The sequence below is a fragment of the Littorina saxatilis genome, linkage group LG5 (genome assembly GCF_037325665.1).
Source record: "Littorina saxatilis isolate snail1 linkage group LG5, US_GU_Lsax_2.0, whole genome shotgun sequence".
Taxonomy (NCBI): domain Eukaryota; kingdom Metazoa; phylum Mollusca; class Gastropoda; order Littorinimorpha; family Littorinidae; genus Littorina; species Littorina saxatilis.
In genome coordinates, this window is record NC_090249.1 from 59476397 (window position 1) to 59489903 (window position 13507).

The following is a 13507-nucleotide window of genomic DNA, read 5'->3' on the forward strand; positions in this document are numbered from 1 at the left end:
TTAGAAAAAGAACAATATTTATTGCTAGAAAAACCCAACTCTGCATAGATACAGTTGAGCTATAAGCCTCCTGGATCTGTTGAGGCTCCCAAGAATCACATTTCATCATACCACAGTTGAGCTATAAGCCTCCTGGATCTGTTGAGGCTCCCAAGAATCACATTTCGTCACTAACAATCATAGATACAGTTGAGCTATAAGCCTCCTGGATCTGTTGAGGCTCCCAAGAATCACATTTCGTCACTAACAATCATAGACACAGTTGAGCTATAAGCCTCCTGGATCTGTTGAGGCTCCCAAGAATCACATTTCGTCACTAACAATCATAGACACAGTTGAGCTATAAGCCTCCTGGGTCTGTTGAGGCTCCCAAGAATCACATTTCATCACTAACAATCATAGACACAGTTGAGCTATAAGCCTCCTGGATCTGTTGAGGCTCCCAACAATCACATTTCATCACTAACAATCATAGACACAGTTGAGCTATAAGCCTCCTGGATCTGTTGAGGCTCCCAACAATCACATTTCATCACTAACAATCATAGACACAGTTGAGCTATAAGCCTCCTGGATCTGTTGAGGCTCCCAACAATCACATTTCATCACTAACAATCATAGACACAGTTGAGCTATAAGCCTCCTGGATCTGTTGAGGCTCCCAACAATCACATTTCATCACTAACAATCATAGACACAGTTGAGCTATAAGCCTCCTGGATCTGTTGAGGCTCCCAACAATCACATTTCATCACTAACAATCATAGACACAGTTGAGCTATAAGCCTCCTGGATCTGTTGAGGCTCCCAACAATCACATTTCATCACTGACAATCATAGACACAGTTGAGCTATAAGCCTCCTGGATCTGTTGAGCTATAAGCCTCCTGGGTCTGTTGAGCTATAAGCCTCCTGGGTCTGTTGAGGCTCCCAACAATCACATTTCATCACTAACAATCATAGACACAGTTGAGCTATAAGCCTCCTGGATCTGTTGAGGCTCCCAAGAATCACATTTCATCACTAACAATCATAGACACAGTTGAGCTATAAGCCTCCTGGATCTGTTGAGCTATAAGCCTCCTGGGTCTGTTGAGCTATAAGCCTCCTGGGTCTGTTGAGGCTCCCAACAATCACATTTCATCACTAACAATCATAGACACAGTTGAGCTATAAGCCTCCTGGATCTGTTGAGGCTCCCAAGAATCACATTTCATCACTAACAATCATAGACACAGTTGAGCTATAAGCCTCCTGGATCTGTTGAGGCTCCCAAGAATCACATTTCATCACTAACAATCATAGACACAGTTGAGCTATAAGCCTCCTGGATCTGTTGAGGCTCCCAAGAATCACATTTCATCACTAACAATCATAGACACAGTTGAGCTATAAGCCTCCTGGATCTGTTGAGGCTCCCAAGAATCACATTTCATCACTAACAATCATAGACACAGTTGAGCTATAAGCCTCCTGGATCTGTTGAGGCTCCCAAGAATCACATTTCATCACTAACAATCATAGACACAGTTGAGCTATAAGCCTCCTGGATCTGTTGAGGCTCCCAAGAATCACATTTCATCACTAACAATCATAGACACAGTTGAGCTATAAGCCTCCTGGATCTGTTGAGGCTCCCAAGAATCACATTTCATCACTAACAATCACAGAATAATGCCTCAAATCACACATAAACAAAGCAAGCATTTTAAATCTTGTGTCAAATTTTAAGTGTTCTTATTCTAAAACAGCATGCATAGCAATCAATGTGGCAGAAATCACTGCCGAGAAAGAATATTTTGCTGAAATGAATTAAAATGTATATACACCATGTGTCTGAAAACGCCTCGGCACTGATCATCCGTCTTCTCAACATGACCGTTCATTATAATTTGCCGTTTATCGTTCACATGCCGCACTGATCATCCGTCTTCTCAACATGACCGTTCATTATAATTTGCCGTTTATCGTTCACATGCCAATAACTTGATGCACGTTTTACTGTTTATCTCACAAAAAATGTGCGTAGATTACATATAGGCTCTTCGTTCAAAAGATTGGATTTGCATAGAGTGAGTCAACAGCTGTAAAATTGCACATGGCAAAGACTAATGTTCATCTTAACACACTCACAACACCGGGGTATATTTTGTTGAACCTTCAAAAGACAATTGAAAATGTGTGATTCTGCTTTATCGTTTACTACATGTACTTTCCTTTTTACTTTTACACAATAAAATCATTCACATGCATGCGTTAACACTTTTCTTTTCTTCTTCTTCCATTAATTTATGTTAGAATAGTAGAACACATTGGCTATAGCAATCGCCATTGGTCTGGATATTTTAATTAACTGAAAGGCTGCAGGTAATCCATCCTCACAAAAGAGTTGTGACAACTACAATCAAGGCACAGTCTCGGACAAATGCGCTGCCTCAAGATGAAACTACAATATCCTGAAAAGATCAATTTGTCCCTTGTTTCTAAGTCTCATAAAGTCACAACATGACGCAAGACTCGTTAGTTGAACAGAACACAATGAACATTTTCAGATTCTGTAGTCCACCTGTGATGTACAGCATCCCTTCCCCCCCCCAAAGGTATGCAGATTAATCATGCACCCTTTCAATTCACAATTTAAGTCATATTAAAATGTATCGATGCATAACGTGCCCAAACAGCTCTGTGTGTTGTTACAACAACATTACGTCACACTCATAAGATAATTGCCTATGTCATTTTTTAATGTTTTGAACAAAACGCAAAAAACTGTCTGGTTTCTGAACAATCTGCCTATCTCATTTTAGTTTTAAGTTGCAAACTGCCTATCTCGAGCGGTGACAGCTGGATAAAGGTGACAGCTGGATAAACGTGAGATAAAGAGCTAACAGCAACATTTTCAATCAGCAAAACTGTATAACAACCCACAAAGAGCATTTGCATACTTTCACATTCTCAAAAAAAGTCTTCCTGTATCATAAAGATAAAGTGCCTAACTCAAGAAACGAGATCGGCAGTTTTGCTTACGTTACCGTGGCAATAGTTTCCGATGGTCTGAGAGTTTGTACTCTGTAACACATGATAGATACCCTTCCAGTAGCTTCCCCCGTAGTTCCACTACATAAATGCCTAACACTGAGATAGGTATTTTTCTTATGAGCGTGACGATTAGAAAGAATTATAACAAGAAGCCCAATCAGTCAATACCACCCATCGGTTATTCAGTCAATCAATCAATCAATCAATCAATCAGTACGTAAATCAACAACAGCACAACATGATTGGCGAAGAACTGATTGTACAAAAAATATGACAACCTGATTAAAAAAAAACCATAAACTAACACTAGCCAAGCTAATCAATAAAAGCACGACATAATTGGTGAATAACTGATCATAACAAAATACACAACTTGAAAAAAGAAAACACACTGGCCAAGCTAATCTCCCTCTCTTTCCTACTAACATGATTGTTCTCACAGAGTTGAAAAAAAAACCCACCCAACTAAATCATCATCCACCCATGTCACCTTCTCTCCACCATCTCCACTCTACACTTTCCTGGGAAAGACAGTAGTCTGGTAGAGGATTTTTCCGGAAGCTTCGATGTAGGTGAAGGTCATGTTGGTTGCCGTGGCTTCAGCGTAGACGAAGCCGCCCAGCTTGGTGAGGTCGGCCCAGTGGAATCGCGACGACCCCTGGGGGACGCTGTCCTTGTGCACCACGCTGGCATCGATGAAGTTGGCGGAACCAGAGAGAATGTAGTCGAGCGTCACGCCATCCTGGCTGCTCTGCAGGTGCTGTGGGAAAGACGGTTGCATTGAGGTAAAGTGGATTTTGCTGGTATGCACTCTGCTTTACTGGGATGTGCTGAATGCAGTTTAACCCTTTTCCCCACACAGTGCCCAATACCGCCCGCTCGAGCTACTACATGCAGATCCCCCCGAACACCCGCTACACACCATGCTACCTATGACACAGACCAGAACACCCGCTACACACGATGCTACCTATGACACAGACCAGAACACACGCTACATACCATGCTACCTATGACACAGACCAGAACACACGCTACACACCATGCTACCTATGACACAGACCACAACACCCGCTACACACCATGCTACCTATGACACAGACCAGAACACCCGCTACACACCATGCTACCTATGACACAGACCACAACACCCGCTACACACCATGCTACCTATGACACAGACCAGAACACCCGCTACACACCATGCTACCTATGACACAGACCAGAACACCCGCTACACACCATGCTAGCTATGACACAGACCAGAACACCCGCTACACACCATGCTACCTATGACACAGACCAGAACACCCGCTACACACCATGCTACCTATGACACAGACCAGAACACCCGCTACACACCATGCTACCTATGACACAGACCAGAACACCCGCTACACACCATGCTACCTATGACACAGACCAGAACACCCGCTACACACCATGCTACCTATGACACAGATCTGTTTTGATTTCTATTGGCTTCCTGAGATGTTTGAAGATTTATAATTTCGGAAAACTTGCAGTACGGTAGATAATTTGGTACAATTTTTTTCTAGTTTGAAATTGACGGACTTACTTTTCATGCCACGGGGGGGAAATAGGTTTCGAAAATACCACAATAAAATCTACCAGTTAAAACTCTGATAATGTATTTTACATGTTTAAATATCTACTGATTTTAACACTTGCTTTTCTTACTTTATCAATGCATAACTTTGACTCCAGTAAAGCGAGAAAGAAAGAAAGAATCAAAAATGTCATAAGTACGTTTAATTGTGACAAAACAATACAATACAGTCACTGATCTTTGACCCAGTGGCCTCATAAGTGGACAGACGAACACTTATAATACAGAAAATAAACGTATCTGACAAACTGACCAGAAGCTCCCTCGGAAGACACAAGTGAATCTGAGACAATCACTTGTAATTTTGTTTACCCCTCAAGAAAGAATGTTCAACTTTCCACCACTTCACCATACATGTACCTGCAAGTTGTGGTCATGTCCACTGAGGTGACCACTGGCCCGGTATTTGTACAGCATGGGCAGAAGGCGGTCCACCAGACACTTTGTCGGCCCGTGCTCTGCGATGGAGTACACAGGGAAATGGCCAGCCGTGAACACATAGTTCGCCCTGGAAAATGGAACAAAAGAAGAGTTAAAACTGTTGAAACTTGACCTCAAAACAGAACAAGTCGCGTCAGGCGAAAATACAATATTTAGTCAAGTAGCTGTCGAAGTCACAGAATGAAACCGAACGCAATGCCATTTTTCAGCAAGACCGTATACTCGTAGCATCGTCAGTCCACCGCTCATGGCAAAGGCAGTGAAATTGACAAGAAGAGCGGGGTAGTAGTTGCGCTAAGAAGGATAGCACGCTTTTCTGTACCTCTCTTTGTTTTAACTTTCTGAGCGTGTTTTTAATCCAAACATATCATATCTATATGTTTTGGGAATCAGGAACCGACAAGAAATAAGATGAAAGTGTTTTTGAATTGATTTGGACAATTTAATTTTGATAATAATTTTTATATATTTAATTTTCAGAGCTTGTTTTTAATCCGAATATAACATATTTATATGTTTTTGGAATCAGCAAATGATGGAGAATAAGATAAACGTAAATTTGGATTGTTTTATAAATGTTTATTTTTTTTTACAATTTTCAGATTTTTAATGACCAAAGTCATTAATTAATTTTTAAGCCACCAAGCTGAAATGCAATACCGAAGTCCGGGCTTTGTCGAAGATTACTTGACCAAAATTTCAACCAATTTGGTTGAAAAATGAGGGCGTGACAGTGCCGCCTCAACTTTCACGAAAAGCCGGATATGACGTCATCAAAGACATTTATCAAAAAAATGAAAAAAACGTTCGGGGATTTCATACCCAGGAACTCTCATGTCAAATTTCATAAAGATCGGTCCAGTAGTTTAGTCTGAATCGCTCTACACACACACACACACACACACAGACACACGCACATACACCACGACCCTCGTTTCGATTCCCCCTCGATGTTAAAATATTTAGTCAAAACTTGACTAAATATAAAAACACCCTAGCAGCTTGCTGTGATGAGTTAGAATTTGTTGATAAATTAATTTCTCAAAAATTCACCAGTTGCTTTGACAAAAATTACCCCCCCCCCCCCCAAAAAAAAAAAGAAGCTGTGCCCAGGCAGTTCATTTTTGGTATGTGACCAGGGGGAGGTATGGTCTTATTCAATGTAAAACTCACTAAAAGCATGGCCAGAGCTGAGCTGGTGAGTTGAACCATTTTCACCAGGAGTATGCAACGTTCAACACGCATAACAAAACATGCATCAGCCCCTCACTTGCTCTTGCTGAGACTGTTCTCCACAAAGGACCACTGCTCTTCACCCGACCTCAACACACACAACACAACATGCACCAGCCCCTCACTTGCTCTTGCTGAGACTGTTCTCCACAAAGGACCACTGCTCTTCACCCGACCTCAACACACACAACACAACATGCACCAGCCCCTCACTTGCTCTTGCTGAGACTGTTCTCCACAAAGGCCCACTGCTCTTCAGCCGACCTCAACACACACAACACAACATGCACCAGCCCCTCACTTGCTCTTGCTGAGACTGTTCTCCACAAAGGCCCACTGCTCTTCACCCGACCTCAACACACACAACACAACATGCACCAGCCCCTCACTTGCTCTTGGCGAGACTGTTCTCCACAAAGGCCCACTGCTCTTCAGCCACATCCACATCGTCAGGGCCACTGGGCTGCGTGTGAAGTCGGTCATCGCCTGTGTTTCCGCACAGCAGGACGGTGTCCATCATGACAAAGTCAACTGTGACGTCTGTGCCAGGAATCGTCTGTTGCAATGGGTAGTAGTAGTTGGGGAAGTTCCTGAAACAAGAATGGTGACAAGATTACGTCCTTTCGTTTCTCAGATCTTAAAATGTGGCCATTTCTGCCATTTGGTTCACTGTTGACTCGCCACTGATTGGATAAACGCGCGGTAAAAGTTAAACCAAAATGTAAACAAACTTTACTGTGCTTACTGACTCTCATTTCAAGCCGAATTTCTAAAAGTTCAAGGTAGTATCAGTGGTAGCAAACAGATGAAAAAAAAAAAAAAAAATGGGATGGAGGTTACAAACATTTTGACCACAGTGACTGTTTTTGCAGAAATGGACACAAATTGCGCTCTGCTTCAAGATGTGCACCACAGTGAGGGAAGTTGTTTTGGGTGATGTTTGTTTTTTTAAACTGCTACTTGTACATGTTACTTTACTGCAGAAACATACAGCATCCTCCAGATACCACCCCTTAGAAGGGATGCTTGTCATGTACCCAGCAAAGAATGAACACTGTCACTCAATAGAACGGTTCAATAGACTTTTATTGAACCTCGGAATGAAGGCATGAAACAACACTTGACAACTCTGAAAGATGGGGACGCCATGCTCCTACAACGGTTGCATGCGCGAGAGACACCATGTGACGGTGTGACGATTTAACTCTGGGATTACGTCATCTGCTGTGATGACATCATTTACATGACAATGCTACATACTGAAAGAAGAGTGAACATTTTGAGATTCCTTCATCAGTGTGACAACGAAGCTCACATGGGGCTAAATCGAAAATTTTATTGTAAATTTTCATTTAATAAATATACCTACCCGAATCACATGTAGCAGTTTACTCAGTCTAAAGTGCTAGGTCTGAAAAGGCTACCCGTCTAAGGGGAGCAACCCCAACTAAAAAAGTGTAAACGTAGCCATGGTAATGACGACGCACCCAGGGAGTTACCTCCCCTCATGCGTACCGCGTCACTACTGCTACTGACCACGTGACCCCTATCATTCGACTCGAAGAATAACATCTCCAAATCATAAGCGGGGTAGGTGGGAGGGACTACGATATGTGATTCGGGTAGGTATATTTATTAAATGAAAATTTACAATAAAATTTTCGATTAAATTACATATTCCTACTCCGAATCACATGTAGCAGATTACTACAACAAGGCGGTGGGAAAGAAAAAGTTCAAACTCACTCTCAAATCCTTGTCAAGAGCTGACCACCTGCCACCATGGCAGGCAAAGCTCTAGATCCATCCTGGCGAAGAGCCGAGATGTCACGCAGGTAAAAATTCATGAAGACATCCTCGGAACGCCAGTATGCGGTGTGTAGCACCTCCTCCAGTCTTCTTGATCGTAACACGGCCAAGGAAGACGCCCAAGCTCGCGTCTCGTGAGCCCGAGCTGATTCCAGAGGAAGGACAGGCTGTGTCCCTCCTTCGTTATGGCGGCTCCACTCGTAAGCATGCTTAATGAGCGCCGACACCCACCGGGCCAGAGTCGTCTTAGTTATATCCTTATGTCTCTCCGTATTGAGAGAAATAAACAAGAGCTTTTGAGCTGCGGATCTAAGTGACTGAGAACGGGCAAGGTAGATGTGAAGAGCTCTAACAGGGCAATTTACTAAGTCTGGGTCATTCGGAGCCAGAATAGTGGACAACGGCCTGACATGGACCAAAGGAGAAGCTCGCTCGGGAGCCTGGTTTTTCGCAAGAAACTCAGGTCGAAACCGCAAAGTAACGGACCCATCTGATTCAAAGGAAATGTCGTCCGAATTACCGGAAAGAGCGTGGATCTCACTGCCCCTTCGTGCCGATGCGAGCAGCAAAAGGAAAAGGGACTTACGTGTAAGATTCGCAAAACTGGCATCTCTGAGAGGTTCAAAATCCGCTGAGCGCAGAAACTCCATGACCAATAAGAGATCCCACTTAGGAACGGGCGTACGAGTCTTGACGTCAGAAAGGGAAGCGCCCTTGATGACTCCAGCAATCACGCCACTAACATCTATAGAGCGACCTAACTGGCGTAGGGTCGCCGAGATGGCCGATCTTCTTACTTTCAACGAGGCAGCTGAAGCTCCCTGCGAGGACATGAAAGCAAGATGGTTCGCCACGTGCATCGTGCGGGGCGCCGTAGCGTCCAGCTGATGCTCGTGACACCAGGAAACCCAGGCCCTCCAATGTGACTCATATACGGACGAGGTAGATGCTCTGTGCGAGCGTCCTACCAGGTCCATGGTCAGATCTGATGCCCCTTTGCGCCTCAGAGAAGACCGCACAACCTCCACGTGTGAAGATTCAGCATCTGAGGCTCTGCGTGGAGGCTGCCGGTGTGAGGCTGTACCAGTTCTCCTCGCGTGAGAGCGAGAGGAATAGGAGGGCCCTGGGCGAGTCTCAGCAGGTCCGGGAACCACGGCTGAGACGGCCAAAGAGGAGCGATCAGCAGGAGGGACGGGCCCTCCTGCTCCGCCTTCCTGAGAACTCGCGTGAGCAACTGGAATGGCGGGAACGCGTAAGCCTCCAGGCCTGACCAGGAAATGTCCATCGCGTTCGTCTCCCACGCCTCGGGATCCGGGAATGGTGAGACGAACACTGGTAGTCTCTTCGAGAACCTGGTGGCAAAAAGGTCCACCTGAGGTTTCTGCACAAGAGACCAGAGACGATCCAGCGCTCCGTGAGTGATGGTCCACTCTGTTTGAAGCACTCTGTCGGAGCGGCTGAGCGCGTCCGCCAGAGTGTTCAAGCTTCCGGGCAGGTACCTGGCCGAAAGCCTGATTTGATGCTCTGAACACCAAATCAGGACCTCGCAGGCCCTGGCCGAAAGCGACGGAGACCGCGACCCTCCCTGCTTGTTGATGTAAGCTGCCACTGTCGTGTTGTCTGTAAACAGACGAACATGCTTGGCCTGAAGGGAGGGCCGGAACTTGTCCAGAGCTAGAGCCACGGCTTCTAGCTCCAGCAAGTTGATGTGCTGCATCCTCTGATCTGCCGACCACAGACCTGACGCAGTCAGCCGGTCTGTGTGAGCCCCCCACCCCACCAAGGACGCGTCCGTGAACAGGTCCAAGTCTGGGGCAGGAAGGGCTATCGGCACGCCCCTGCTTACCCACTCCGTGTCCAGCCACGGATGGGTAGCGGATTGGAACCATCCCTGGAGAGGGATGAGGGCATTCCAATCCACCGTGGGAGAGTCCACGAACGGCTTCAGCGCCAGCTGAAAAGGACGTTTGTGGACCCTCCCCAAGGGGACCAGGAGAGCCATGGACTCCATCTGCCCTAAGATGGAGGCCAAAGTCCGCAGGGAAGCCCTCGGGAGAGGCAAAGTGGAGCGTATGCACGCCTGGAGCTTGTCCACCCTCTTCTGAGAAGGTCGGACAGTCCAAGCCACCGTGTCGAAAGACATTCCCAAGTAGGTGAATGTCTGACACGGTGTGAGCTCCGACTTTGATCGGTTGATCGTGAAGCCAAACATGTTGGCCTCCCGAAGAACCGATTGGGTATCCTGCTCGCACCCCGCCTGACTCTGACTCAGGATGAGCCAGTCGTCTAGGTAGGCACGTAGCCGGACACCCCGCGACCTCACCAGCGCGCAGACCTGTCTCACGACCATGGTGAAGACCCAAGGGGCGAGAGACAGGCCAAAGGGAAGGGCGCGAAACTGGTAAACCTGACCTGCCCACCGGAAACGAAGCCATTTCCGGTCGGCTGGATGCATAAGAACATGAAAATATGCATCCGTCAGGTCGATGGAGGTCGCCCAATCCCCCGGGCGGAGAGAGTCCCTGACCGACGCTGGCGTCTCCATCTTGAACCGTATCTCCCTCAAAAAGGTATTGAGGAACGACAGGTCCAAGACAGGACGCCATGCCCCTGAGGCTTTGGGGACGGCGAAAAGCCGTCCGTAAAACCCGGGGGATCTGTGGTCGAGGACCCTCTCCACTGCGCCCTTCTGCACCAGGGAGTCTATTTCCGACCGAAGGACGGAAACGGCTTCCTGAGAGAAGGGAGGCCTGAACGCCGGCGGACGCCTGACCAGAGGAGCCTTGCCATCTTTCCAGAGAAGACGGAAGCCCGACCTCACGACCCCCACGACCCATTGACTCTGTATAGAGACCAGCCAATGGGAAAGAGCCCGAGAAGGGCCCCCCGCCATCACCAGAGTGGAGGGCGGGGTGGGGGGGAGATCGGGAGCACTTCATTGGGGGTGAGGCTTGCTTCCCGAGCCGCCTCTCCCCCTGCCGGAAGACGGTCGTCTTCTCGAGCCCCGAGAAGAAGAACGTCCACGACCCTTGTCTGCCGGTTTGGGAGGGCCAGCAACCTTAGCCTGCTTCGGCTGAGAAGGCTGAGACTGCTTGGATTGCTTAAGGCTGTGCAGGGAGAAGTCAGAAAACTGCTGGTCCCTGTTCGCCTGAATTTCCTGTCTCCGGGCGTCAAAAATGAGATGCCCGAAGAGGGAACCCTCCAAGACCGGTGAGGCACGCAAAGTGTCCTTGGTTGCCTGCTCCGAGAACTGTGAGTGTGCCAGAAAGAGATCCCGACGACACATGACAGAGTGTGCATAGTGCACGGCGGAAAGTCTCATCTGTTATTCATTGACCCTCGCAAGAGCGGCCAACAAAGTGGAGACGTCATCCGCATCCTGATCCTCGCTGAGAGAGAAAGGATTCAGCGAATCAGTGAGGGCCCGAGAAAGAGCCCGAATAAGAGTCTCAGCAATGGAGGCAAGCTCCAGCTGCTGACGCCCTGCCTCTTCAGAAGCGATCAGCGTGTTCTCAGACAAGAGCACGCCATCATCCTTCTTGATAGGCTTGGCCAACAAGGCCATCATCTCCGGAGGAACAGTCAAAGATGAACGCGGGAGAGCGAACGAATCCAACAAGTTCCTGGTAGACTTCTGCAAAACCAAACGTCTATGGGAAGACAGTGCAAATGCAGAAGCCTGAGAAGGCGAAGCCATCCATTGCTGAGCAACCTCCGGAACTGAGCCGTGAGGCACTAGCAGTGGAACCGGAAGTGAAGGAATTCCGCTTCCGGAAGGAGAAGGCTTGGCCAAAACCTGAGAAAGCTGAAAAGCTATGGACGGAGACTCCATAAACCGGAAGTATGAGTCATCCTCCTTCCCAGAGCGAAAATCAGCCATCGCGGACGGAGCAGCCGAAGCGGCAGCCGAAGCGACCGAAGCCCCTTCCGCGAAATATCTCGAAGTGACCTCAGCCGCAGCCTCCAGGGCCACTTTGAGTCTCTCCGGATAACCAACACGTGCAACCTCACTGGCGACGGACTGAAAATCCGAAACATCCTGCGAAGGACCGAAGTCCACGTTGCTGGTAGAAGGGCGGTGAACACCGTAACCGGAAACCGGAAACCCGTCCACACCGACACCATCCGAACTCATGCCCTGACTAGGGTAAGAGTAAGAGGACGGCATGCCCGCAGCCGCCGGAACCGGAACCGCAGTCGAAGCCGCAACCGAAGAGGGAAGCGCTGACTGCCCCGGCCAGGGCTGAGACAACACCTGCCCAAAGGGCTGGTGCTGCCCCCCCGCGACCGCCACCCGAGAGGAAGCGGAAGCGGAAGGAGCAGTAGATCCGGACTGAGCCGGAAAAGTATCAGACGCGACCGCGAAAAGCGGAAGCGCAGACACTGAGGACGGCGGCCGGAAGGCCGAATGCCCGGAGGGCCACGTCCGGTCGACCCCGGAAACGACCCCAGCGGGTGCGTACATCGGGGGACCTATGCTTCCGGCGAGTGCCGGAAGCGCAGCAGACGGAACTGGCTGGTCAACTCCGGAAACGACCCCAGCGGGTGCGTACGTCGGAGGACCTACGCTTCCGGCGAGTGCCGGAAGCGGCGAAGCCTGAACCAAATGCCGCCATTGCTCATGAACACGATGGTCTTCCGCGAAGCCAAAGTGAGAATGAACAGGGGTTTGCGGGTCGTGAACCCGCCGAAAAAGGCTGTCTCCCAGCAGGGAGCGTCCAGCGGTCTCACGAGGACCTACGGACCAGCCCGACTTACTTGAGTCGCCAACCACAGCGGTAGAAGACGCAGAAGTAACAACCCCCGTCAAGGACAGCGTCACAGCCGGAAGCGGGAAGGAAGCCAACGACGGACCAACGGAAGTCGAAGGCTTAGAACGCACCATCTCTTCTCTCACCAACGTGCGAAGCTCGAGCACCAGCGAAGAAAGCAACGAGGAAACCAGAGAGGCCGAATCTGCAAGCGGCAGAGAAGGCGAGCGAGAAGTAACGGTACATGTAGGTTGATTAGACTGCCCAGCAACCGACTGGTCATTCGGGGCAGAAATCGGAACCGTCAACACAGTATTGTTAGCCGCGTCGGAAACAACAACCAAAATAGGCTTAGGGACAGAAGAGGAAGACTTAGGTTTAACTTTTCCCTTCACATCAGCCTTGCCGCGCTTTTTATCCCCGTCAGACATGCTGACGAACAAAATGGCGACCAAATTCCAAAATGGCTACCAAAAAATACGTGACCACACGTGGCCGAAAATTTTCTAGTAGCTACTGAAAAATACGTTCAAACTAGTAAAAGGAACGAGCTCACCAACTACCAGTGCAGCGGGTGAAGAGACGGGTGTGTGGGTGCCGGGGG

General features: G+C 48.2%; 1 protein-coding gene across 2 annotated transcripts in view; it reads right to left on the reverse strand.

Moving 5' to 3' along the window:
* Window positions 1-13507, reverse strand: part of LOC138967584 (tartrate-resistant acid phosphatase type 5-like) — a 19183-nt gene continuing 5676 nt past the window's right edge. Inside the window, exons 4-7 of one of the 2 annotated variants that reach the window (XR_011455993.1) lie at window positions 6733-6933; window positions 5030-5177; window positions 1617-3799; window positions 1-1080 (exon numbers count right to left, since the gene is read on the reverse strand). Coding sequence is in view for 1 of the 2 variants with exons in the window: in XM_070340183.1 (XP_070196284.1) it covers window positions 3551-3799; window positions 5030-5177; window positions 6733-6933 (598 nt within the window). In the remaining variant the exon portion in view is untranslated. Of the gene's footprint in view, window positions 3800-5029; window positions 5178-6732; window positions 6934-13507 lie in introns of both variants that reach the window. The other variant, XM_070340183.1, reaches the window with a different exon arrangement.